The 22,159-nt window shown below is 43.3% G+C and overlaps 2 protein-coding genes across 3 annotated transcripts in view; one reads left to right on the top strand and one right to left on the bottom strand.

Annotated features, from left to right (window-relative positions):
* The first annotated feature begins 943 nt into the window (after window positions 1-943).
* Window positions 944-15,884, top strand: TCP11L1 (t-complex 11 like 1). 2 transcript variants are annotated; one of them, XM_018081808.2, is made up of 11 exons: window positions 944-1,002; window positions 4,419-4,585; window positions 7,321-7,453; window positions 7,949-8,069; window positions 8,773-8,993; window positions 10,070-10,206; window positions 10,636-10,829; window positions 11,166-11,347; window positions 12,013-12,185; window positions 12,382-12,499; window positions 13,684-15,884. In XM_018081808.2, exons 2-11 carry the CDS (start codon window positions 4,432-4,434, stop codon window positions 13,700-13,702), a joined length of 1,452 nt encoding a protein of 483 aa, XP_017937297.1. In that variant the 5' UTR covers window positions 944-1,002; window positions 4,419-4,431; the 3' UTR covers window positions 13,703-15,884. The 2 variants fall into 2 exon arrangements, with proteins under 2 accessions (XP_017937297.1, XP_017937295.1); XM_018081806.2 differs by lacking the exon at window positions 13,684-15,884 and having other exon boundaries at window positions 12,382-12,685.
* CSTF3 (cleavage stimulation factor subunit 3) overlaps window positions 15,885-22,159 on the bottom strand; it is a 48,691-nt gene continuing 42,416 nt past the window's right edge. The window contains exons 16-21 of the mRNA XM_008928320.3: window positions 21,162-21,231; window positions 19,758-19,953; window positions 18,116-18,269; window positions 17,647-17,741; window positions 17,442-17,502; window positions 15,885-16,600 (exon numbers count right to left, since the gene is read on the bottom strand). Of these exons, the coding sequence (XP_008926568.1) occupies window positions 16,398-16,600; window positions 17,442-17,502; window positions 17,647-17,741; window positions 18,116-18,269; window positions 19,758-19,953; window positions 21,162-21,231 (779 nt within the window). The 3' untranslated portion in view covers window positions 15,885-16,397. The remainder of the gene's footprint in view (window positions 16,601-17,441; window positions 17,503-17,646; window positions 17,742-18,115; window positions 18,270-19,757; window positions 19,954-21,161; window positions 21,232-22,159) is intronic.

Here is a 22,159-nt window from a genome sequence, read left to right as displayed (position 1 = left end):
TTCAGGGTAAGGAAAAGCAGCCTGCAGGGAGGAATGGGGCTCGAATGTTCACCAGTGGGCACAAGGCAGGGTCAGCATGGCCTTTCCTCTGCTTGGGGTGGTACAGCTCCTCCAAAAGTACCTAAGATTTCACTTGGGCGGAACTGCTGTGAGCTGGATGAGGTGTCTTAAGGACAGCAAGGACAAGCCATGGCTGCTTTCCCTGCTTGCTGGGTGGGTTTAATGTGAATCGGTACAGTGTGGTTGGAGCAGTTGTACATCTCTCTATCCCTCTATGTTAGAGCACAAGTCCTATGAGGAGCAGCTGAGGGAGCTGGGGTTGTTTAACCTGGAGAAGAGGAGGCTCAGGGGAGACCTCATCACTCTCTACAACTCCCTGACAGGAGGGTGTAGCCAGGTGGGCATCAGTCTCTTCTTCCAGGCAAGCAGCAGTAGGACAAGAGGGCACGGTCTTAAGCTGTGCCAGGAGAGGTTTAGATGAGACATTAGGAAGAAGTTCTTTACGGAGAGACTGACTAGGCATTGGAATGGGCTGCCCGGGGAGGCGGTGGAGTCACCGTCCCTGGAGGTATTTAAGAGACTGGATGTGCCACTTAGTGCCGTGGTCTAGTGGACAAGGTGGTGTTAAGTCAAAGGTTTGACTCGATGACCTCAGAGGTCTTTTCCAACCTCGTTCATTCTGTGACTCTGTAGAGCCCCGGCGCAGGTTATTGGGGCGCAGCCCTTGCTCTGTTTGGGGTCGGGACCTCGCTCGCCCCAAAGCCGCCGGGAGCCCTGAGGGCTGTCGGTGCTCCATCAGCGCGGAGCAGAGCTGCTCCTCACCCCTTCCTTGAGGGAAAACCCCCGTTCCGGCGCGGGGGCCCCTCGCCCCGCCCGGAGGCCGCCGCGGCCCGCCCTGCGCTGGGGCTGCGGCGCCGGCCCAGCCCCGCTCCGCGGCCGCCGCCGGGAGGGAGCCGGGCCCGTCAGCGCCGGCGGCCGCGGCCCCTGCCCGGCCGAGCGGCGGTAAGAGGGGGCGGCCCCGGCCCGGGGGGCGGCCCGGGGGCCCGGGGGCGGTGGGAGGGCGGGGGGCGGCGAGCAGGGCCCGGGCCCGGCACCGCCGAGGGGGCGCCGCGGCGGCCCTCCGGGCCCGGCCGGGTAGGGCCTGCGGCCGGGGCCGCGGGTGAGGCTCGGCTTGGGTGAGCTCGGCACTGCATCCCCGTGCTCCCTGCGCATCCACAGCCGCCCGGGCTCGTTTTCCCCCGTGGCCCATTGATGAGGCCTCGGCAGCGGCGCCGGGGAAAGAGCGGTGCCCGGGCCGGGGCTGCCGGCGGGCGGGGTGGGATGGGGACGGCACCCCGTGTGCTCCCTCGGGAATGGCGCTGGGAGGGACCGGGGAGGGCCTCACGCGGAACGGGCTGCGGAGGGGAAAACTGCGGAATTTCACAAGCGTCCCTTGTCATTTGGAAGGGGGGACGGGGCTGCAGCTCGCCTTTTGCTGGGCTGCGAGGGAAAACAGGCTGCGATGTGGCAGGTGAACAGAGAGAGAGCTCAGCGCTGGAATGAAGCCCGAGGCAGGGCAGCCCTCGGGGTCAGGGCAGCTGTCAAGCGCTGTCTCCTGCAGAGCAGTGGGGCAGCGCTGGTGGTGAGAAGGAACTGCTTCAACCTTGGTCAAGGTGTGCTGGTGGTGTGCATCTGATGGTTTGAGGACCTTTAGCGAAAAGAGCCGGTGGAAAAATGTTTTGTTTAAATTTTAATCTGCTGGGGTTTTCTGCTGCGTTTCTGTTTTTATTAAAAATAAATGAAAGTGCCAAGAAGTAGGCTTTGCTCCATTAAGAGGCAGAATTGTTTCTGTGAAAGGAAAGATGATGATTGTGCTTCTGGAAGAGGTATTGTCGAGCTTATTTACCCAGTGGAAAGAGGATATGTTCTAGATGTGTTCTGGCAAATAATAGCAGTAATCCAGCAGAAAAGAGTAGACTATTGCAAACTAAACAACTAAACCAACAAGTGTGCCTTTTTAACTCATCTGCTGAACAGTCACTTGGTAGAATGGCCCAGGAGTTCTTGTACCTGCCTTCCACAGCTGAAATAGGACTTTTTTTAAACAAATGGTAATTAAATGAAACTTTTGGGTTTGAGGCTGTAGCTCTTGAGCTGCCATTTTATGGAATGTAGACTGCATGGTCAGAATGATGGCCTGGTGGGAAAAGCTGGGGGTAGCAGTCATGAGACTGATTGTCATCTTATCCCTGTCATTTATCTTCTGTGAGTCCTCAGGCAACTTAACTCACACCTCAATTTCCTCTCTGTAAGTAAGGTATATTGTATTTCCCTGCTTTTCTCAGCATAGTGAGCCTAAAGTGCAGTGAGAGATTGAGAGGCACTAGGAAGTGTTATGTGCTTTAAAGACTTAAGTGTGTTTTGGTTGAGTCATCTTTGTGGTTCAGATTTTGACTTCAGGAGGATGCTTTGTGGATGAGACCGGATAGGAAGAGTGGCTGTCTAGTCTGGTGGAATGAATGTGGAAGCCTTTATGATAATGCTTTTATCCCAGCCCAATTCAACAACAGGCCTCCCTCCTTTGTTTAACCAGTCCTGGTTTTTATTTTATATTGCAACTTGTTGCTATGATCTCTTTTGTGAACAACTCCTTTATTAACAGAGCTCCTCATCCTCTTGCTGGTGGAGTGTTTGCAGTAACAGACCTTCTGTCCCCCAGATGGGAGATCCACTTCTCCTGGAGTGTGTCACTGGTTTCCCACTGGTTTCCCAGTTCCTTGCTGGGTGGGATGCCTGCAGTTACACCCAGCTGGAGGCTCTCTCTGCCTTGGTTCAGAGGGTGGCAATGTGACTGCAGCTGTGCACAGATCACCCCTTCCATGTCCCAGCCTTTGTGTGTGTGAAGAGGGACATAGTGAAGCATTTGGAGCAGGGACATCAGTGACTGTTCCAGCTGTAGGCCAGTGTATGATTCTAACAATACCTGTACTGATGCCTTGGTTTTCCCATGTAATTTATCCCATGCTTTTTGTGCTGTTTCCTTTTCTAAAATAGAAATCACACAGTGCTGTGGGCAAGTGTTGCATGCTGTTGTCTCTCATGCATCAAGCAAGATGATGATCCTGAGTCATTGCTGTGGAACAAAACTGTTTCTTACATGCCCTGAGCTTTCCAGCTGTCCTGTAGAATCCCACTGGTGCAGTCAATTTAAGCACTGATGGAGCAGGGTTGGTTATTACAGCTGTTGTATGAAAATAAAAAAGTCTCAGTGTGCATTTTATATTTCTGTTCTGTTGCTTGCTTCTGCTGCTGTTTTCTCCTAGTAGCTGGGAGTTGCCTCTGGAGGGTGAATCTCTTGCTCAGAGCTTGTTTCTTTCAAATTTTGAAAGTGGGGATGGTGAGATACCAGAGGAAAGAGGAAGTTTTTCCAGAAGCTTTCTTTTATTTTGAAAGGCAGAGTCTTTCTGACTCCCACTTCACAGAACATCCAGGCTATTTAATTGAGTTAGAGACATCATATGCTCTCTAACAGATCTCTGTAAAACTGAAATCTTAACAGCAGCTTCCTGCATGACAGTTTTCATGGTGGATGTACAAATTACATTCTTCAGAGGGAAATCTGAGTGTGAAATAAGCAAAGATAATGAATGGTGAGACTTGCTTTTCTTATGGTAATTTTTTCATTATAACTTTGGCTACACTGCATGTGTCTGTGATGTAATAAAAATATTTTGGTAATATAATAAAAAATTAATGTAATAAACTAATATTTTAAATACTATAACTGCTCTTTACTGTCTTTATTAAAAACCCCTGAAATTTTATGCATAAATCATGACTCTTGCATGAAATGAAAATATGGGAGTAGAATTTTATATTGATTTCTCTCTAGTCCTTTTCCTGCTCCTTAATGCTTTTGGATGGCTCAGAGCAAAAGCTTTTAAGTTCTGAGCAGTTGGGGTAGATCATAGTTCAGGAGTATGTTATGCTGAGGAAGACTTGTTGCTGTGTAGTGAGGAAACATCTCATTTGACATAATCTTTTTGTAAAACATTTCTGGGATACTGTTCTGAAGGTCTTTTTCACTGCTCTCTCAGAAGCAATGCTGAGAAAGAGAACTAAATATCTTTTTCTCTCTCATCTGTATCATTATGGCAAAAGGGAGCAGTTTCAGATTTTTGAGAACTTAGTAGGAATGCAGATTAATAAATGGTAGCTGTGTTGAAAGCATCCCATTTAGTGGGACATGGGAAGTGAGTCACTGAGTCCAGGTCTCCTACCATTATAGGGATGACATCATATAATTCCTCATAAGAATTCTTTCATTCTTAATTTTTTTCTCAATCAAGAGAACTCCTGGTGATGTTTTCCCACTCAGCCATGTCATAAAATGCTTATTCATTCCCTTTTCCATATTTTTTCTTTTTTTTTTTTGTAAGGAACCAACTGAAAATGTCTCAGAATCCTGACAAGCTACACTCAAGTGAAGAAAGGCTGAGTGGTTTGGAGGATGGTCAAGAGGAGAACTCGGACAACCCGGATCAGTCTGTCCGAAAAAGGATCCGGCAGAGCGCTCCAGGGTCACACAGAGATGACACACCCAAGTGTAAGCAAAACTGCTTTATATGAAATATAATTTAAAAAAAAAAGATCTATAGGTTTTGGTGAAGGCAATCCTAATGTTTCATACCATTCTGTGCAAGTTTGACTGTCTTGCAGTGACTCCTGATGGTTTGCTCTGAAAGTGTTTGTAACACCCTTTTCCCCATTTTTTTTAGTACTTAATTATACACAGTGACCATGTTGCTCTGATCCCCATATATCTTAAATACCCTGGTGTGTCTGTGCTCATGGAAGGGGTAAAGCACCATCCTGGGGTGTTCCAGCTACTGCTGCTGCTGTTTGCCTTATCAGCTGAACCTTCTGGATTGTTGCAGCCTCTGTTTCCACTGCAGGGCAAGGAAGGCTGTTATCAACAAAGGAATGTCCTGTCATCCCCCTCACAGTATAGATGGAAAGTTGTATATTTTATCCTAATACTACTTCCAGTGTCAAGCAGGACTGCATATTTTAAGCTTATTCCTAAGGTGTATTTTTCCTTGTCATTCTGCTTTTAACATGAGGAGCTGGATGCAACATGGCTACCAAATATTCCTGGCAAATCTATAGATGAAACCAAGGGGAGGTTTTCTGGCTCCAGGGGTTCAATTCAAAGAGGCAGAAGTGCTCAGATAACTAGTTCTAAATTTCTGTAGAGAGTGTCTCAGCCTGTAACATTTTGTTTGTTGTATTTTTTTTTTGTTTTTTTTTAAATGGAGTTCATTATTACTTGAGGTTTAGTGTTGTGTTTAGTGTCATGTTACACAGAAGAGACGTTCTGAGGGAGTTTATGTTCTTATGCCCTGCTGGTTGCCTGACAGAAGACGGGATGTATGTGTGGAGAGAGGCTCTGAACACGGGAAAGTAAAAAGCATAGCACAGTCTTGCACTGCATTGTACCCCAAAGAAATGGTTGGTTTCAAGCCCTTCCCTTGTTTAAGGGAGCAGATGATGTGATTTAAGAGTGTTCTGTGGCAAATGAGAGTCTTGGCTTTTAGTGCACCCACTGCTGGAGTGAAGTCATTTGGCAGTGGGACAAGAGCACTCTCATTCAGCTGTGAACTTTGCTGTCTGCTAGTGCTTCTCAGAATATCAATCCTTGCTGTGTTCCCGGAGTCACCCTGCAACATTAAGCTCCAAGCAGAAGGAAACAAGGATTTAGGAGGGCTGCAGCAGAAGAGCAGGATATTAATGATAAATTAGCACGTTGGAACCACACTGCATATACTCAGAAGAGCTCTGAGTGGCAGACAAGTGATGGACAGCTACTTTTAAAGACCTTTTCTATGTAATTTCCTAAGTCAAATCAGCATGGGTTATCAAATGAGACTGTCATAATAGTTTGCCTAAAACATATCTCAGTGAGCCCAGCCCATGAAGATCCCTGGTTCATTTCTTTCATTTTGGGATTAGTGTGTTGCTGTAATTGAAGTGAGTGATGTACAGAGAGGAATGGATCCATTGGGGCAATTCTGCTGTGGCTCTTTCCCCCATTCCACTCCACAAGGTGTCTTCTGGAGGAGCCAGGGTGAACCTCGCCATTCCTGCCTGCCTCACCTGAGGACACTAATGATCTGCCTTTCTCCTTTTTCTCAAATACCTGGACCAGGGAAGAGCTGTGGTGCTTCTCCTGACTTTTGGGAGGGCATTGCAGGGCCCCCACACACACTGTGTGCACTGACACTGCACAGCAGGGAGGACCCTTTACCACAAAGAATCAGTGCTTTCAGATGGCTTCAGTGAGATGGGATTACTCCCCTAAACCAGTGACCTACACCCTTGGCACCTTCTCTGCCTTTCTGTTGACTTATTTTTAGGGCTATGACACCTCCTGCACTACAACAATGCCACTGGTGGCCCAGGAGGATGTTGTGTAGCCCAGAACTATTAGGAGCCGTAATTCCCAGTACATCCAGGAAGCAAATTAAGTTTTTTGAATTGTCTGCCTTCTACCTGCTAGATTTCCACAGTCAGTCACTACCTTTATCTCCTTCCTAATGAAAACCATCCTGTTTTTTCAATGTTTGGTGCTTCCTGCTACTCACTTATGTGCCCCAGGGCCCAGTTTGAACCTGCTGGTCCATCCTGGTCAGTCCCAAATGCCTACCAGGGAAAGAGGTCTTAGGCATTGGAGCTGGGAGTAGGTCTTGACATCCTTTGTTGCTTGGATGGTGGCCTCTGGGGGAAAAGAAGAGCTAGGAGGAGTGCCAGTTGCACTGGAAGTAATGAGGATAATTAGCTACTGGTGTGTTACTGCTTAACACTTTTGTGATTTGTTTGCTGGCTGCTTTAAAGATGAAATAATTTCCCTGAAAAATGTAAAATTGAAATGGCAATGTCTACACAATACTTGTGGAAATAGTGTGGTGAAAATGCTGGTGATTTTAATTATTTCTTCCCACAGTATGGAGTAAGATGTTAAGATGCTATTAATCCATCATAAAGAAGTACTGGTTTGGGTGTGGGGGTTTTGTTTGGGCTTGGTTCTTAAAAGAGCTTGATAGAACTTGGAAGCAAGTTCTGAGCCCTGAATATCAACTGGGACTCGCTCCTTTGCTTTCTGTAATACTCCAAACCTGTGTCATCCACTAGATGGGAAAGGAAGGCAAAACATCTTCAGGTGACACTGCCATTTGACCCTCTGTACTGTCAGTAAGGTGGAAAGGGGCCAAAAGTCTTAGGAGACTTTATTTTCTGCAGGCTTTTGTAGAGAACTGTCTGACAGTGTAATTCGTGTTGCAGCCAGTCCTCCTCGGCCTGTGTCCATAGAAGAGCTCATGGAAACAGCCAAGGGAGTCACCAACATGGCATTAGCACACGAGATTGTTGTCAATGGAGACTTCCAGATTAAACCAGCTGAATTACCAGAGCACAGGTAAGGTTTTTACCTAATATATCTATTAAAATATATCTGTAGATAAAGTTTGCATTTGTAGAACTGCATTTCTGTTAGGTTTACTAATGACTTTTACCTGGTAGAATTGCCTTTACTTAGTGAGGCCTTTAAAAGGAACATGAATACTGGTCTTTTGAAGACACACTGTAATTTTTGTGATTTATTTTTTGATTTATTTTAGTTGTCTAGTTTAGGTGTAGCATAGGATGAGCTTTCAAGTACTTTAATTTGTAGCCGGCTTTGCTTGTGTGTAACCCTTTATTAGGACATAGGCCATTCCAAATCCTGCATCCAGTTTTTCTTGCTTTTCCAAGGAACATAAAATGACAGATCTCTTCTCTGTTAATCATCATATATTCATTATTACGTTATATTCATATTATTACGTGCTCTTCCTCAGGAGCTGTAGGTTATCTTTGTAAGGTGGTGCAGAGACAAGTCTCCTTCTTTCTAACTGGTCACATCTACCCACAGCTTGGAAAAGAAAGTAAGAGACATTGTGCATAAAGCTTTCTGGGATTGTCTGGAAGCTCAATTAAAGGAAGAGCCACCAACATATGATCATGCAATTAAACTGTTGGGAGAAATTAAAGAGGTAAGATGATGTGATACCAAGGTAAATTATTGAATTTGAGTAGTGCATTGATATGAATGAGCAAAAGTGGTCGAAGCTTGGCTTTTCATAAAAGACTCTCTTGTTCTTTTTCATTACTGTATCATTGTCTGTGAACATATATAAGTTGTATAACCCCAGAGGAGAAATTTGAATTTAAAGCCAAATGCAAATCCATGTAAGATGATTAAAAGGTAAGTAATACCAGTTTCATAATCCCAAGCTTCCTTCATGTTATGGCAGCAATATTAGTTATGGAATCAATGGGATGCCCCAACACTGGGCTGATAAAACTGAGCACAACAGTCTGAAGTATGATCTGTGCCATAGAGTATTTACCACTTAGTAACTTCAGTATCACACAGAACAAGGTAAAACATCTGGAGTTGGTGAGTGGTTGGTTAAAAAAAAAAAAGAGAGAAATTCTACTTTTAAAGGGCAATTAATTTAAATAAGAATATGCCCCATCCCTTGAAGTGTCCAAGGCCAGGTTGGATGGGGCATTGAGCAACATGGTCTAGTGGGAGGTGTCCCTGCCCATGGCAGGGGGCTTGGAACCAAATGATCTTTATGGTCCCTTCAACCCAAACCATTCTGTGATTCTATGACTCTGTAAGAAGTGGTTTTGATCCTTGTGCTCTTTGATATGTAGAACTAATGCACTGTTAAAAACCTTCCATTGCAGAATCTCCTGTCTTTCTTGTTACCTGGTCATACTAGACTGAGAAACCAGATTACAGAAGTTCTTGATCTGGATTTGATAAAACAGGAGGCAGAAAACGGGGCCCTTGACATTTCTAAGTTGGTCAAATTTGTTATTGGGATGATGGGGACTCTCTGTGCTCCAGCTCGAGATGAAGAAATTAAGAAACTGAATGATATTCCTGAAATAGTTCCTCTGTTCAGGTACTGAAATGGTGTTTATTAGTCATGTTCAGAGTCCCTTAAATAGTTTTAGATGTGTGTTTGGGGGGGTGTTCCAGCAGGGCAACCTGCAGCTCCTAGGAAAGAAAAGAGTGATAGGGAAAGGGAAACAGCTGTGGGTGTGAAGGGGAGAGATGCTCCAGGAGTCATTAACAAGGACCATCTCTGTTCTGGTGAGTTGGGGTATTTGTCTGGCTCCTGCATGTCAGTGAAGGACATTTTCTTAAATGCCAAATGCATATAAGCCTTAAGACAGCAGGTGAAGAGTCAGTTTGTATCAAAAATTAACATCAACAGCAAAAGGAGAAAAAAAGCCCACAGGAGCATAGGGAAAAAGTACTACTGGTTTCCAAACAGTTTGTCCTTTCTTTCCAGTTTGAACTCTCTTTACCCCACTCCCTGTGTAAAGTCCTGTCAGTTCTAAAGGGAGTGTGTTGTACCCACATCTGGGAGCATCAGGGCTTCTGCTCTGTCACCATATTCTCAATTCAAGGTCTCAATAGTCAGAAGTTTCACTAACCTTGCTGTTTTCTAATTTGCAAAGCTTCCAAGAGTTCAGGATTGACTTGGCAGAATTATGGCCAGCAGGAATTAGGTTGTTTTAAAATTAAAATGTTATTTGGTGGGGGTTTTTTGTGTTTGTTTTTTCTTTTTTTTTTTTCCCTTGGGTCTGATTATTCACTTCCCACTGAGGTTGGCTTTCTAGGCTGCCAACAGAGAGAGCATGCAAGCTTGGAAACCCAGATGGCTTTTTATATACTCAAGATACAGCACTGCACATCCTGGGAGATGTAATCTATGGAGCTAGTGAAGTTAATTCCATGGAGGCTTTTTTACAGGAGAGCAAGATTTCTTTCCCACTTGGAAGAGGCACATGCATGCATGTACATGCTTGCTCAAGCTTTCTCTCTGTCTCATGCTTTTAAATGGTTAAGCACCCTGTTACTGTTTCCCATGCATGTTTTTGCTCTTTCCTTAGACAGCCTGTAATAAATCTTGTGAACAGCACCTCTGAAACATCTGCAGCCTTGAATAACTTTTTCTGTTTGTTTGTTTAGAGCCATTTTCTCTGTATTAGACCTAATGAAAATGGATATGGCAAACTTCGCTGTCAGTAGTATTAGGCCAAAATTAATGCAGCAGTCTGCTGAATATGAAAGAAAGAAGTTTCAGGAGTTTCTTGAGAAACAGCCAAGTATGACTTTGTTCCTTTCTTTCTTCCCCTCTGACCTCCTAGTAAACTGCGTGTCTTTGCTTGTAGAACATGAAAAAAAACTCAGATATTTTTATAAGTTCATATGGTAAATGACAGCTCGTGCCCCAAAACTGTGGTTAGAAAAAGTCTGCCAGAACTATAGTTCTGCACTTAGTGCACTGGAGTCCAGTTTAATCTCAATACAGTGTAGGGCATGATTACCCAGCATCATCTCACCTCTGATTTCCTGTAGCTGTGTGGTTTTGTTTTAGATGTTCTGCTTGATGCAATAAATGAAATGCATGTCATCAATTGATATCATGGGTATTAGTCATAGTAACTAATGGGCTTGTTTGGAAATTATTGGTGGAAAAACCTAACTTTGAGAGGGAATTTTCCTAACAAGATTTTTTTCCCTTGCTCCTCCAGATTCTTTAGACCTTGTCACAAAGTGGTTGCAAGAAGCAGCGGATGATCTTGCAAAGCTGGGACATGAAATGTTGCCTCCCCACTCCAATGATGGTGCTACTGGTGGGGCCTCCACCTTGTGCTTCACTGCTGTACAAAATCAGGCCTATCTGAAACTTCTAAAGTGGGATCATGTGAACAGGCCTTTTCCAGAAGTAGGTATTTAACAAAAAAAACGGGTGCTGTGCTTGTTCTGCTCTTCTGTTTCTGGGACATAACAGAAGCTGTTCAGATTTGTAGCCTTGCGACAAGTGCAATACTGAAACATTTCTCTCTTCATTGGGAGCTTCTTGTACTACTTCTCTTTCAGTTCTGAAACCTGCTTAGTTGGAAAAGAGGGGTTAATGCTTTTCCTTTCGCTCCTGGTGCTGTCCTGCTGAGCATCTTGCTCTTCCCTGTGTCACTGTCGAACCTTTTCTGTCGCATCTCAGTGTCCCTTCCCAGCCCAGCAAACTGACCCCGTCCTGTGCTGGCTTCCTCACTCATTACAGACAGTGCTCATGGACCAGACCCGCTTCCTGGAAATACAGCTGGAGCTGGAGCAACTCCTCCTGGTTGGGACAGTGCTCCTGGTCACGTTCAGTGCAGCAGGCCCAGCACTTGTTGATGTGCCTGGATTTGCGGAGAAAGTCAAAACCATTGTCAAGGTGCTGCTGACGGGAACGCATCTTCCGTGAGTATGGCATGGTCCTGGTCACACAGGGGCAGGTGTAGCTCTGTTTTCACCCTGGTAAATAACCAGTGTAAACCTCTCTGTCTCCTCCTGGACTGCAGGATATGCAGAGAAGGTGCTGAGGGCTTCCTAAGAAGCCAGGCTGACAGTTTTATTTCAACTCGCTCACTTGGAGTTGTCTTTTCTTGCTCTGCTCTTTTATGAAGTGTCCACACTGCTTTTCCAGTGTGCTTTTATGATGCCAGGCTGGCACATGAGGCTGCCAGCAGCTAACCCTGCCCATGGTTTGGGCCAGGCTTCCACAAGAAGCTGAGTGTGGCACAGTGAGCTGCCTGCAGATTTAGAGTGATTGCTGTACACACAAGGGTTGGTGACTGGTTTGGCATTAGTCAGAGCTGTCTGCAGGCAGAAAGTCAGCTCTTGTGTGTATGGATTGTTCAGGCTGGAAGTCTTTAATGCTTTCCTACTTCCTTGGTTTGGAGGTCACCTTTATTTTTCATACATCTCTAAAAGGTACTATTCTTTATAATTCTGGCTTTTGTCTGCATTATGCTTTTCCCGTTGCATTTGATAAATAAGGCAACTCTAATTGAAAGGTTTATTTTTAAAAGGTGAGAAAAAAAGTAAATATCTGGTTCAGTAATGCTCTACTCCACGTTCTGTAGCTCCTTTAACCTGAAGGAATCTCTGGCCACCGTCGGGGAGAAGGTGTGTGCCGAAGTGAACAGCTGCCTTTCCCAGCACGGCTTTACACCGTTCTCAGCGGAGAGAGAGACTGTGCTTAAAGGGCAGATCCAAGCAGTGGCCAATCCAGATAACACCATCTGCAGGCTCATAGGTACGTCTGGCACTGCTGCTCTGCTCTCCTGTGACCGTTCTCTGTGTAACTGGTGTGGGGGGGTGTCGTGCTGGGCTTCCCATTTCATGTCTCAGATACTTGACTGTGTTTCAGGCCTGTTGCGTTTTACCTGAGATTACACCATTTCTAACGGACCCTCTCTTTTGAAAACAAACCAAGCCCCATTTTTTTCCAGATTCTCGAATTCAAAAGTTTCTGGAGAATTATCTTGCATCCAGTCACCAGAAAACACTACCTGCTATCCCTGGAGGGTTAGGCCCTATCCAAAGAGAGCTGGAAGAGGTCGCTGCCAAGTACGTTCGTCTCGTCAACTACAACAAAATGGTCTTCAGCCCTTACTATGATGCAGTCCTTGGCAAAATACTGACTAAGGAAGAATCCCAACTTGTAGGGAAGCCAGAAGAGTCATAAACCCAGTTTGTGTGCTACCCACACGGTATTGTCAGCTATTAAATAAAAATTGTACCAATATTTGTCTAGGAAAACAGCTTTCCGTGTAAATACTGGTTCCTTCTAATTCACGAGCGATGGTCGATGGAGGAAATACACGAGGTGCAAAAGGGGTTCTGAAGTAAATGATGAGAGATGCATTTTTAATGTAAGGATGCAACCTAGGGGGGAATATCATGGCAGTTTTCTGGCTGTAATTTTTACATTTTGGAGCTGATTCTAGGTAGGGCAAGTTTAAGAACAAAACTTCGTATTTAAGTGGCTCATTTTAGGGCATTTAACTCTTAGTTTACAGTGAATTTAGTTTAATTAATCCAGAGCAGTTTAGCAATGGTTCTTCCCAGAAGAGGTGATACGGTTTTAAAAAAAATCTTACTTTAAAGAATTAAGAAAGCTAAAATTCTAGATAAGAGGAACTTCAACAGACACAAACCCAACCCAAACAGCACTTTATTGTAACATTATGGTCACTATGGTAGGCTACTAGTTTTTTCTGCATTTTACTGCATTTTTAATAGCATTTTTTTGCTGTTTACCTGCAGATGTTAGAAAACATAATATATTTTTGTAGTAAATTTTCTGGTTATTGGGTAACTGTCCTCTGCTATGTACAGTACTTACAAAGGTGGCAATCTTATAGATTGCAGCTGTATTTATCTCTTGTAAAGACTTAAGAAGGGCAGAGCTAAAATGTTTTGATAAAAGTGGTATTTCTTACCTTGTTTTGCTAGTAGTTTCCTCCTTTTTATGTGAGATACTAATTTTAAAGTAAATCTGTGTCACTTTCAGAAGGTGGATTTAAAGTGTGTGAAACTTCAGGCTGGAAAGTGTACATGTTTTTTTTTTTTTTTAAAAAAAACCTACAACAGGAGACGGTTGCATATTCAATCATGTCTTCAAAAATAGCCAGGAAGTGCAGAGCACTACGGGCAGTATAAGTGATTTTAATGCAGTGTGAGAGGTGAATGACTTAGTTTGAATATACAGGGAATATTTTCAGTAGATTTTTTTTTTTTTCACTTTGTAGAGGTGTTCTTGGAACTTAGAATATTTATAGGCCTTGAATTTCATTAGCTGTGTGTTGTGTAGATGAGTGTTCTCAGAAGAGCTCAGTGATCTTACAGCCTCGTTGCAGCTTCAGACTCAGCTGGGAGGTAAGTGCATCTGAAATTTCCCTCTAGTTGAGCACAACAGTGTATTACAGTAATCAATATTTGATGGTTTTAGGAAAGCAAAGTTCGTAGCTACAAACAGTAAGTGGTCCAAGTACTAAGCTATCCAAGCCAGAATGTCTTTGAAAAAAAAAACAACAACCAACAAGGTATGTAAAATAAATAAATAAAAGGGCCCTTTTATTGCCAACAACCAGGTTAATTTATGAATCAACTAGCCAACCAAAGTATGAGAACTTCTAGAAGCACTTGATTTTAAATAAGGTTTGATGCTTCCCTTTCTAGTTTTCCTTTAAATCTCAGTGTGGATAGAGGTGCACTGACTTTGATTTTGGAGGAATACGAGATAAATAAGACCTTTTTTCTATATTAGCCTATGCAACTCTAAACCAAATTTTTCTCATTGATTACAAACCCCTTTCCCCAAGGGAAAAAAAAAGCAAACCACCAAACCCTGTAAGAGTTTACCACTTCAGACAGATTTTTCTCTCTTGGCTAAATAAACTCAGATAGTGAAATGAATGTCTTTGAATCTTTGGCAATTCAGAAATGAGGAGGTTGGTTAGCCAGACAAAAAGGGTTCTGAGTAGGCTTTTGGTGTAGATTGTGTCACTGTTTGCATCAGCAAAGGATACTAGAGAGGTCTTCAAGGTTGCTGTGTCTGCTTAGTGGGCTTTGTTGTTACTGCAGGACCCACCTCTCAGTGCAGCCACAGAAGTTAATTCGACAGTCTGAGTAACAATGAGCTGCCAGAGCCATTATGGCTGGAGAGGTAACCAAAGTAACAAGACAAAGCTGTTTTCAGTTTTGCTGCCGTTATTTTCTCTTTTAGCATTGCCTAGGAGCTGCCTTTAAAACCCCTGGGACTTACACACACTACACAGTTAGATGCTGTAGGGGACGATCTCGAGGATGTGGGGAGGAACAACAGGACAGTGAGACACTCAGAAAAGCCCTTGAACAACATAACTGATGGCAGAGTGAAGGGGACTGAATTAGCAATGACTGCTCCCAGGTCTGGGATTCAGGGTCCAGGTGTCCTGACATTGCAGCAGGGACTGTGCTGCCAGCAGTGCTCGTGTGTTGCTCACAGGGTTGATACAGTAAATCCCATCTCTCCTCACAGGAGGGGTTTGATCCTAAGGCTTAATATAGGAAAAAAACATAGACCCGTAGAAGAGTGCAGTACTCTCCTCTGGCTCCAGTCTCACTTCTGGGGGTACACACAGTGGGAACAAATGCCTCTGGGAGTGGGTGCTGCAAGCCTTCCAACAGTAAAGATCTTAAGGGACTGTAATAAATGCCCCCGAGTGCAAATCACCTTAACGATTTTCCCAAGTTGTTTTTTTTAATCTGAGCATCTGACAAACAGTGTCTCTACATCCTCACAGAAAGAAATAGGGAGATACAACTGAGGAGCAGAGCAAGAAAGGAATTCCAGGATTGCTAAGGCCAGTTCCTCCCTCCACCTGAACCTTTCCAGGGTTCACCTCTCCCCCTGGCAGAGAGAAGCACTGACCCACAGGCAGCTGTGCTGCTGGAGATGGGAACCTCTTGAACTTTTCTCGAGTATCTGAACGTCCAAGGGGGTTCTTCAGATCCTATCAGAGTGCCATTCTGAATAGCCAATTACAAGTTAAAAGCTCAAGTACACATAGAAACTGCTTTGAAAGCTCATATAGTGGTTTTTTTTTTTTAGCTTGTTTGAAGATAACAAGTGAAACGACGTAGCTGATTATTAACATTTAGCTTTGTACCTTACAGTGGAAGACCCGTGCAGGTATCCAGGACCAGCCTGTGTTAGCCAGTGGTCCTGGACAACCCACCTTTGAAACATATACTGAGTTAGTCTTAAGATGCTGTCTTCTTCAAACAGTCGTGGAATTACAAGCAAAAGTGTACTGTATCCTCTAGAAAAATGGAAAACAAGCTAATTCTAATATGTATGCTCTGACCAGTTTCCTGTGACGGTCTTATTAGCATTGCTTTTGAAGTGGCTGAGTAATATTTAAGAAGTACCTTGTTGTGTTTGAATAAAACCAGAATGAGGCATGAAGTTATGGACATCCTTTTATTTTAAAGGAATGTTTTTTTTTGGTTTTTATCCGATTTTCAACTACAAAACAGATTTCTTACATTCTGCCATAAATAAAAACGGACAATAAGGCAGTACACTACATGAACAAACTGAGAACAACTGTTTTCCAGAAAATGTGAATTAAAAATGCTTCACAAGTATAAGCCATCCAGTTTTTAAAATAAAACTGTTAAAAAAACCACAAGATTTCAAGTGGTAGATGTGAACACCCTCGAAGAACAAAATACAGTTTTGACATTTTTCACTTTAGGTTCTGAAAACTTAGTTTTGTTCAGAGCACATTCTAAGGTTGTTCGGGCTGTTTTCAGATCAAGAACCATATGAAAGAAGAGGCACCACAGTAACAAAACCATTTTCAAGGATTTTTTTTGTTTGTTTGTTTGTTTGCAGCTGTCCCTTTTAAATGCTTGACTTTTGAGAGACTGATTCAATGCAAGTCTTTGTCTGTCACAGCAGAACCCCAGACTTGTTTCACCGGATTCTCTTTTGCTGTCGTGCTCTGTAAATGTCATGTACAGGGGGAACTACGGATCCTTTCTCCTCGTCGTCATCAGAATCCTCATGTGATCTCTTCACAGTCTTGTTGAGGATGGTGCTGTTTTCCACAGGTCCATTGCCCTCCACAGCTATTTCTGGCAGACCGCCGGTGATGATCCGCACAGCTTCATCGACAGCTTTGGAAAGAGGCACAGATTCATTTGAGTTGTGAAACTAAAGTCCCTGATCAGAAATCAGCATGCCAACGGGGACACCAAGAGAGAGACGTTGTGGAGATTTCCAGAACGTAAAACATTTTTCCTGCCCTGTTCCGCAGATATTAAGCCTTGACTGTCTGAAACTCTGAGCAATGATGAACGCTAATTACAAAGTAGATGTTGCTGCTTCAGCTTGAGCCCTCCCTCTACACAGGCATTGAGGTCACCTGTGAGCTTAAATAAACCAGGGAGGCCTACTGGGGAGCAGTATAACTAGTTCATGATTCACCAGAAAGTAGGCAGAGCAGTTTCTGCTTATCAACAGAGGAAGCCCCAAAAATACTGCATATGATTTAAATAGATATTTTATTTTCACTCAAATTCAATCCTAGCTTGCTTTCTCTGTGATCTCCCTTAGCTTGTCCCCAAGGACATGCATTCAGAGTTATGCCCACCAGTGAACTGCTGCAAATCTCTAATTCCATGTTACAGCCACGATGCTGCTGGAAGTAATGCCCTGCTGCTTTTACAGGATATTCTGAAAGTCTGAATTTCTTTCCTTCAGTGGTTATCTCACCAACATCTTATTAAAGGAGCAGCTGGTGATTTTCAGCTTTTTGGCTTTTTGTTATCTCCCCCCAGGTAAATGTACAAACGTCTCTATGTAGATTCCAGCCTAGAAACAAAGCCAATCTCTTTTGCTCTTAAACACAAATTGCACATCTGTAAATGAGGTCTGGATTTCAGACAGCAACATCCATATGTAAAACCATGTCTTATGCAGCACTGTCACAGCTTCCAGAGAGGACAAGTAACTTACTGTCTGGCAGTTTGCATCTTCTAAATATCTCCATGAGCTCATCCACTTGAACAAAGGGACCCTGATTTGTTATCAAAAAAAAAACCAAAAAACCAAAAAAAAAGTTTAGAAGGTTATTTTCAATAGAGTGATACATACTGTGGCTCTGTCACAACAGAATCTCTTCCACAGCTTTCTGAAATTTTGAGAATGCATTAAAACAAACCTGAAAACAAATAGGAGGTGGCAGGAGCTTCATGAGAACTACAGCTGCTGGTGGAACAGGAAATACACCACCTGGGACGGGATGTAAACCTGGAGCTGTGGGAAGAAAAACTATATGAAGCCAGTGCAAGACAGCTAGACCAGAATTGTTCTTGCAGCATTAATATCTGATGCAAATAATTGCTACCCTGTCCCTTTGGCCTCTACTAATTACATATTGTTTAGTCAGTGATCTGGTCTATGAGCAGTGTGTGTAACAGCTTATTATCATTTAACCCAAACTACTCGTACTTATTTCCATGTGACCTTAATACTAAGTAAAACATACACAGTGAAATAACAGCCTCAAATTTAAGTACAGGTTTAGCTGACTGGAGACTGGGGAAGTCTCTGATTAGGCTGACTCAACACCCAGGTTCGTAACTCGCCGCCAGGTGAAACACAACCCCCCCGACCGAGGCCTGACTTACGTGCTAAGTGTCTTGGCTGAAATGGAATCATCTGCTGAGTGTCCGGTTTTGGATATTCGGGTTTTCTGTCTACTTCATCCTTGAGAACAGGCACGATGGAAGGTGCAACCACAGGGTCTGGAATTATTGCTGCTAGCTTGGCACGGGAGACATCCTGAGAAAGGCAATCAGAGTGCTGAACTCGGCAGGACCACATGGTTGGTTTAAATTACAGAACAAAACATCTTGTCATCATTATAATTTCAGATGTCCTCTTACAAGACCATCTGGGCAGAACTTGCATGTTTTCATCAAGCATTTTAGTCCCAGCTGGGAGTGGAAACACTTGTTTCTGCTACTGAATGGGCCCATGTTTGTCATTTTTGAGCGACCCCATTTTTAGGTTAAAAAGATTTAGGTGAACAGGTGCAGACCACTAGGCCTTCACAACTATCATTTCTCCCTCATTTCATTCCCTAGATTGCTTTAGCTGGATAAGAAATAAAGCATAAGGCAGTCAGCAGGCATGCAAAGCATCAGTTCAAACAGGATTACGTTTTGGCACGTTACAAGCAACAGGAATCAGCCCAAGGGCTGAACCATCTTAGGTACACACTGCCCTGCAGGCACCTCGCAAGAACTCTCTTGTACCCACACCTTTAACTTCAAAATAACTTTGTCCCTACTGCATTCAAAGGAAAGTGTTCAGTGGCTCAATGTGACTCTGATTTCCACCTATCAGATTATTTTACAGCTCCGTGGTGAGCAACAATTCAGCTGCTTTGCTAACTTTGATGTCATCTGTATTTTTCATAAATTACTCTTTCTGTGTAAGAAATAACTGGAAGCTGAGGCACTGTTTTAGAGACGTAAATTGAAGGCCCTCTTCCTGTCCATGCAAATGGCAATCAGCTCTTTCTCTAGCAGCCTATTTACTTCACGCTTAAAAAAATATTACCCAACATTTTATCCTGTTCTATTGGTTTTGGAAGCGTTATGGCCTTCCACATGACTGAAATAGTAGTTAAAATATATGTGGTGAGAAACAAGACAGGAGACCACCAGATAACAGGGTCTGGCCCAGACTTTAAGTTCCAAATGGCAGCACCAAAGCACTTTAGCCATAAGAAACAACAGAAACAAGCAGGCAGCCACTGATCTCTGTGGACAGTTTTCCTCAGCCACTGGCAGCAAACACAAGGACTGCAGCCTGTTTGGTTTGATACAGTTCTCAGTGAAATGGGTGGAGTGTTGCCACCTTGGAGTGGAGGGACAGCCAGTGATGTTTCACACAGATGGCCCAATTCAAGAAACTTCTGAAAGAGTTTGGGTTTTTGAAAGAGCTCGGGCTTATGTCGGAAGTGGAGGCCTGTGCTGAGTGGTGATGGCACAAACACATCGACCTTTCCGTGGGAAGATGAAAGGTAAATATGAAGACATGAGGCTGCAGTCGTTAGTTGTGTTCCTGCTCCTTTCTGTCCTTGGCCCACTAAGCAAAGCCTGGCACTTTGCTGCCCAATGAGACAAGGAGGAGGAGAAGGCCTGTTTTACCTGCTTTTTCCTCAGGGGGGAAAAGTGTAAGGCAAGTGCTAAACAAGGAATTCCTCAAGTTTACTGGGACTGAAAAGCACAACAGTAAATTGAAGTGTTCTTACCCACTCACCTTATAACCAAGGGCCTTGAGTTCACTAGCAGAGCAGGGGTACAAGTCCATGAACTTGTACCTGTCCACCAGCAGAGCTGTTTCTTTGCCCTCATATTCCTCCTTGAATGCTGTGAACCTCCTCTTCTCAACTTTCAGTATGCTGGCTAAATCACCAATGTTACTTTCAAAGGCTAAAAACCGAGCCCAGATTTCACTGTAAAAGAACAGACACAGTGACAGTTCCTGAAGGAGAAAGAATTACTGACCACAGCCCAGTTAAAGAACACAAAGGAAGGACTCAAAGGAGGCGATCTGGGAGCACGTGGCCATTTCTCTGATTTACTTCAGATGCACCTCACACATGCATTGCCATCCCAGTGCCTTATATATTTCTGTAAAAACTTTCAATCTAGTGGACTGCAAAGGACTTTGTTATGGAAAGGAAAGGATTACTGGTGTCAAGGATTTAGCATCTGAGGTAAGCTTTTCTCGATGTAAGACACACAAACATGTGTCAAGGACTTTTCAACATACATTATGATCTAGTTCTTCTGCACAGACCAACATATTCTGGCTGGCAAGAGCAGTAACCTGTGACACAGCAGGCACTGCTTCAGAATTTTACATAGTCCAAAAATATATATAATTACTGCAGATTTCTCTGTGGAAAATCTCATATATAACTTAAGCAACATCCAACCATTTTTCTGGACTTGATTCAACTTTCATTTTAGCCTTGGAATTCACCTTTGAAGATGATTCAGCTTTTAAATTCTTGGGTTTTCTCACTTTTAAAATGGACATAAATGTTATTTCTCACAAAAAAATCAGGATTAAAGTGCAGAATGAATATGTACAGCAGTGACATGTTTGATTGCTTAGTTTTGATGCTTATGTCTATCAGAATAATACTGGTGAACACTCAGACTGCAAGGGCTGGGTAAGTTGTGGTTTTTTTGAGAAATCAACTTAAAAAGTAGCAAAGAAAATGTGGTGGTGAGTGGTTAATCCAAGTCTTGTCTAGTTTTTTTCCTATTTTATTTTCAGTTGGCTGGGAGGTGTTCAGCACCCTCCTCAATAAATTCCTGACTCACCTCCTCCGCTCAAACTATTGAATCCTTACTGCTCATTGAATCCCCCTGCTCAAACCACTGAATCTTTACTGCACAGGAGGATTTTGCACTTTATCCTCAACAATCCTGCATCAATGAGGTTTATAAAGTCAATAAACAAATGAATTTCACTAGAAGTGGGATAGGGACTTTCACAGATCTGTCACAGTTGTTGCTATTTTAGGCAGCACGAAGAGGGGAAGGAACATCTGTGCCTAATTTTGTCCTGCTGTTGATGTTTCTGATTTCTTTGGGATATTTATGGTTGAAAGGGGTTTTTAGCATAGTGAAACTGCTTCTGCAGACATACCCAGACTTCTCAGGTGGAAGGCTCCCTGAAGTTAAAACACGTTCAAACAACACTCTTGTATTGTTGTCCTCTAGAAAGACAAAAAGAAAAATAACACTAAGTAAAATACATTAAAGACAATTTAAAATCATGTCCTTTCAAAGAAATGTGTACATTGAATTAGATATGAGGCTGATATTCTGATACTTGGATTTGAATTTCAGTAAGTATAAAAAGAGATCTGAATGCCCACATAAAACTTTACTGATGTTAAATTCCATTGCAAATTTGTTCTTTGGAAGTTTATTTTTGTTGATAGCGACAAACTGATCCTAATCCAGGTTCTTCTATAACAGCACAGCAATTGCTTGGCATCTCTTTCTTCAGGATTTCTGGGTTGGTTTGTTTTTTTTTTTTCCATTTTCTTTAATTATCAGAATAGCATATCTTGGTAGATTTAAAGTTGGCCTTTCAATTCATTACTTCCCTTTTAAACTAGGGCTATATTAATATACTTGTATATTCCTCAGAAGCCCTCCCCAGACTATTAGGCCTGGTTCCCAACAAGCACTCAGTGTTTGTACGTTGCCAGCTGGGGCAATGGAGTGGTTGGTGGTTTTGTTCCCTAAAGTGCCAGCTTCTGCCCCAGGTATTGTACCATCCCTTACACTTACAGGAGTTCAGAGATCAGTTCCCTTGGTTTGCAGTAGCCTGCTGGATCATTAAAACAGAGCAATACACTAGGGAATTTTAAGAACTTTTTTTATTTCTGATGGCAACCTACAGAAAGGCATTGCAAACATTCATATAGACCCACAATAGTTTATTGCAAAATTAAATATACTGGAACTTGGGAAAAAAAAAATAAATCTCTGTTTAAAACCTCCAAGCCTGTTCAGACTTTCAGAGCCTGAAAAACCCAAGTGCTGTAGTCTGACAGGAGACTCATGTGCCTGGTGCCTGCAGAAGACAGTGTAGGTTCAGGAGATGTGCAGCAGCACGACTGCCCACAGCCCCTG

The sequence above is a fragment of the Manacus vitellinus genome, unplaced genomic scaffold (assembly GCF_001715985.3).
Source record: "Manacus vitellinus isolate BGI_N305 unplaced genomic scaffold, ASM171598v3 scaffold_57_pilon, whole genome shotgun sequence".
Classification (NCBI taxonomy): domain Eukaryota; kingdom Metazoa; phylum Chordata; class Aves; order Passeriformes; family Pipridae; genus Manacus; species Manacus vitellinus.
The sequence above is the reverse complement of the archived record's forward strand: the minus strand, read 5'-3'. Positions and strand labels throughout refer to the sequence as shown.

What these genes read in the sequence shown, in the direction of transcription:
- TCP11L1 (XM_018081806.2), top strand. Translation starts at nt 4,432, where the DNA reads ATGTCTCAGAATCCTGACAAGCTACACTCAAGTGAAGAAAGGCTGAGT. An exon ending in CAGAGATGACACACCCAAGT is followed by an intron (nt 4,586 to 7,320) that starts GTAAGCAAAACT and finishes TTCGTGTTGCAG; the next exon opens with CCAGTCCTCCTCGGCCTGTG. An exon ending in CTGACGGGAACGCATCTTCC is followed by an intron (nt 11,348 to 12,012) that starts GTGAGTATGGCA and finishes CACGTTCTGTAG; the next exon opens with CTCCTTTAACCTGAAGGAAT.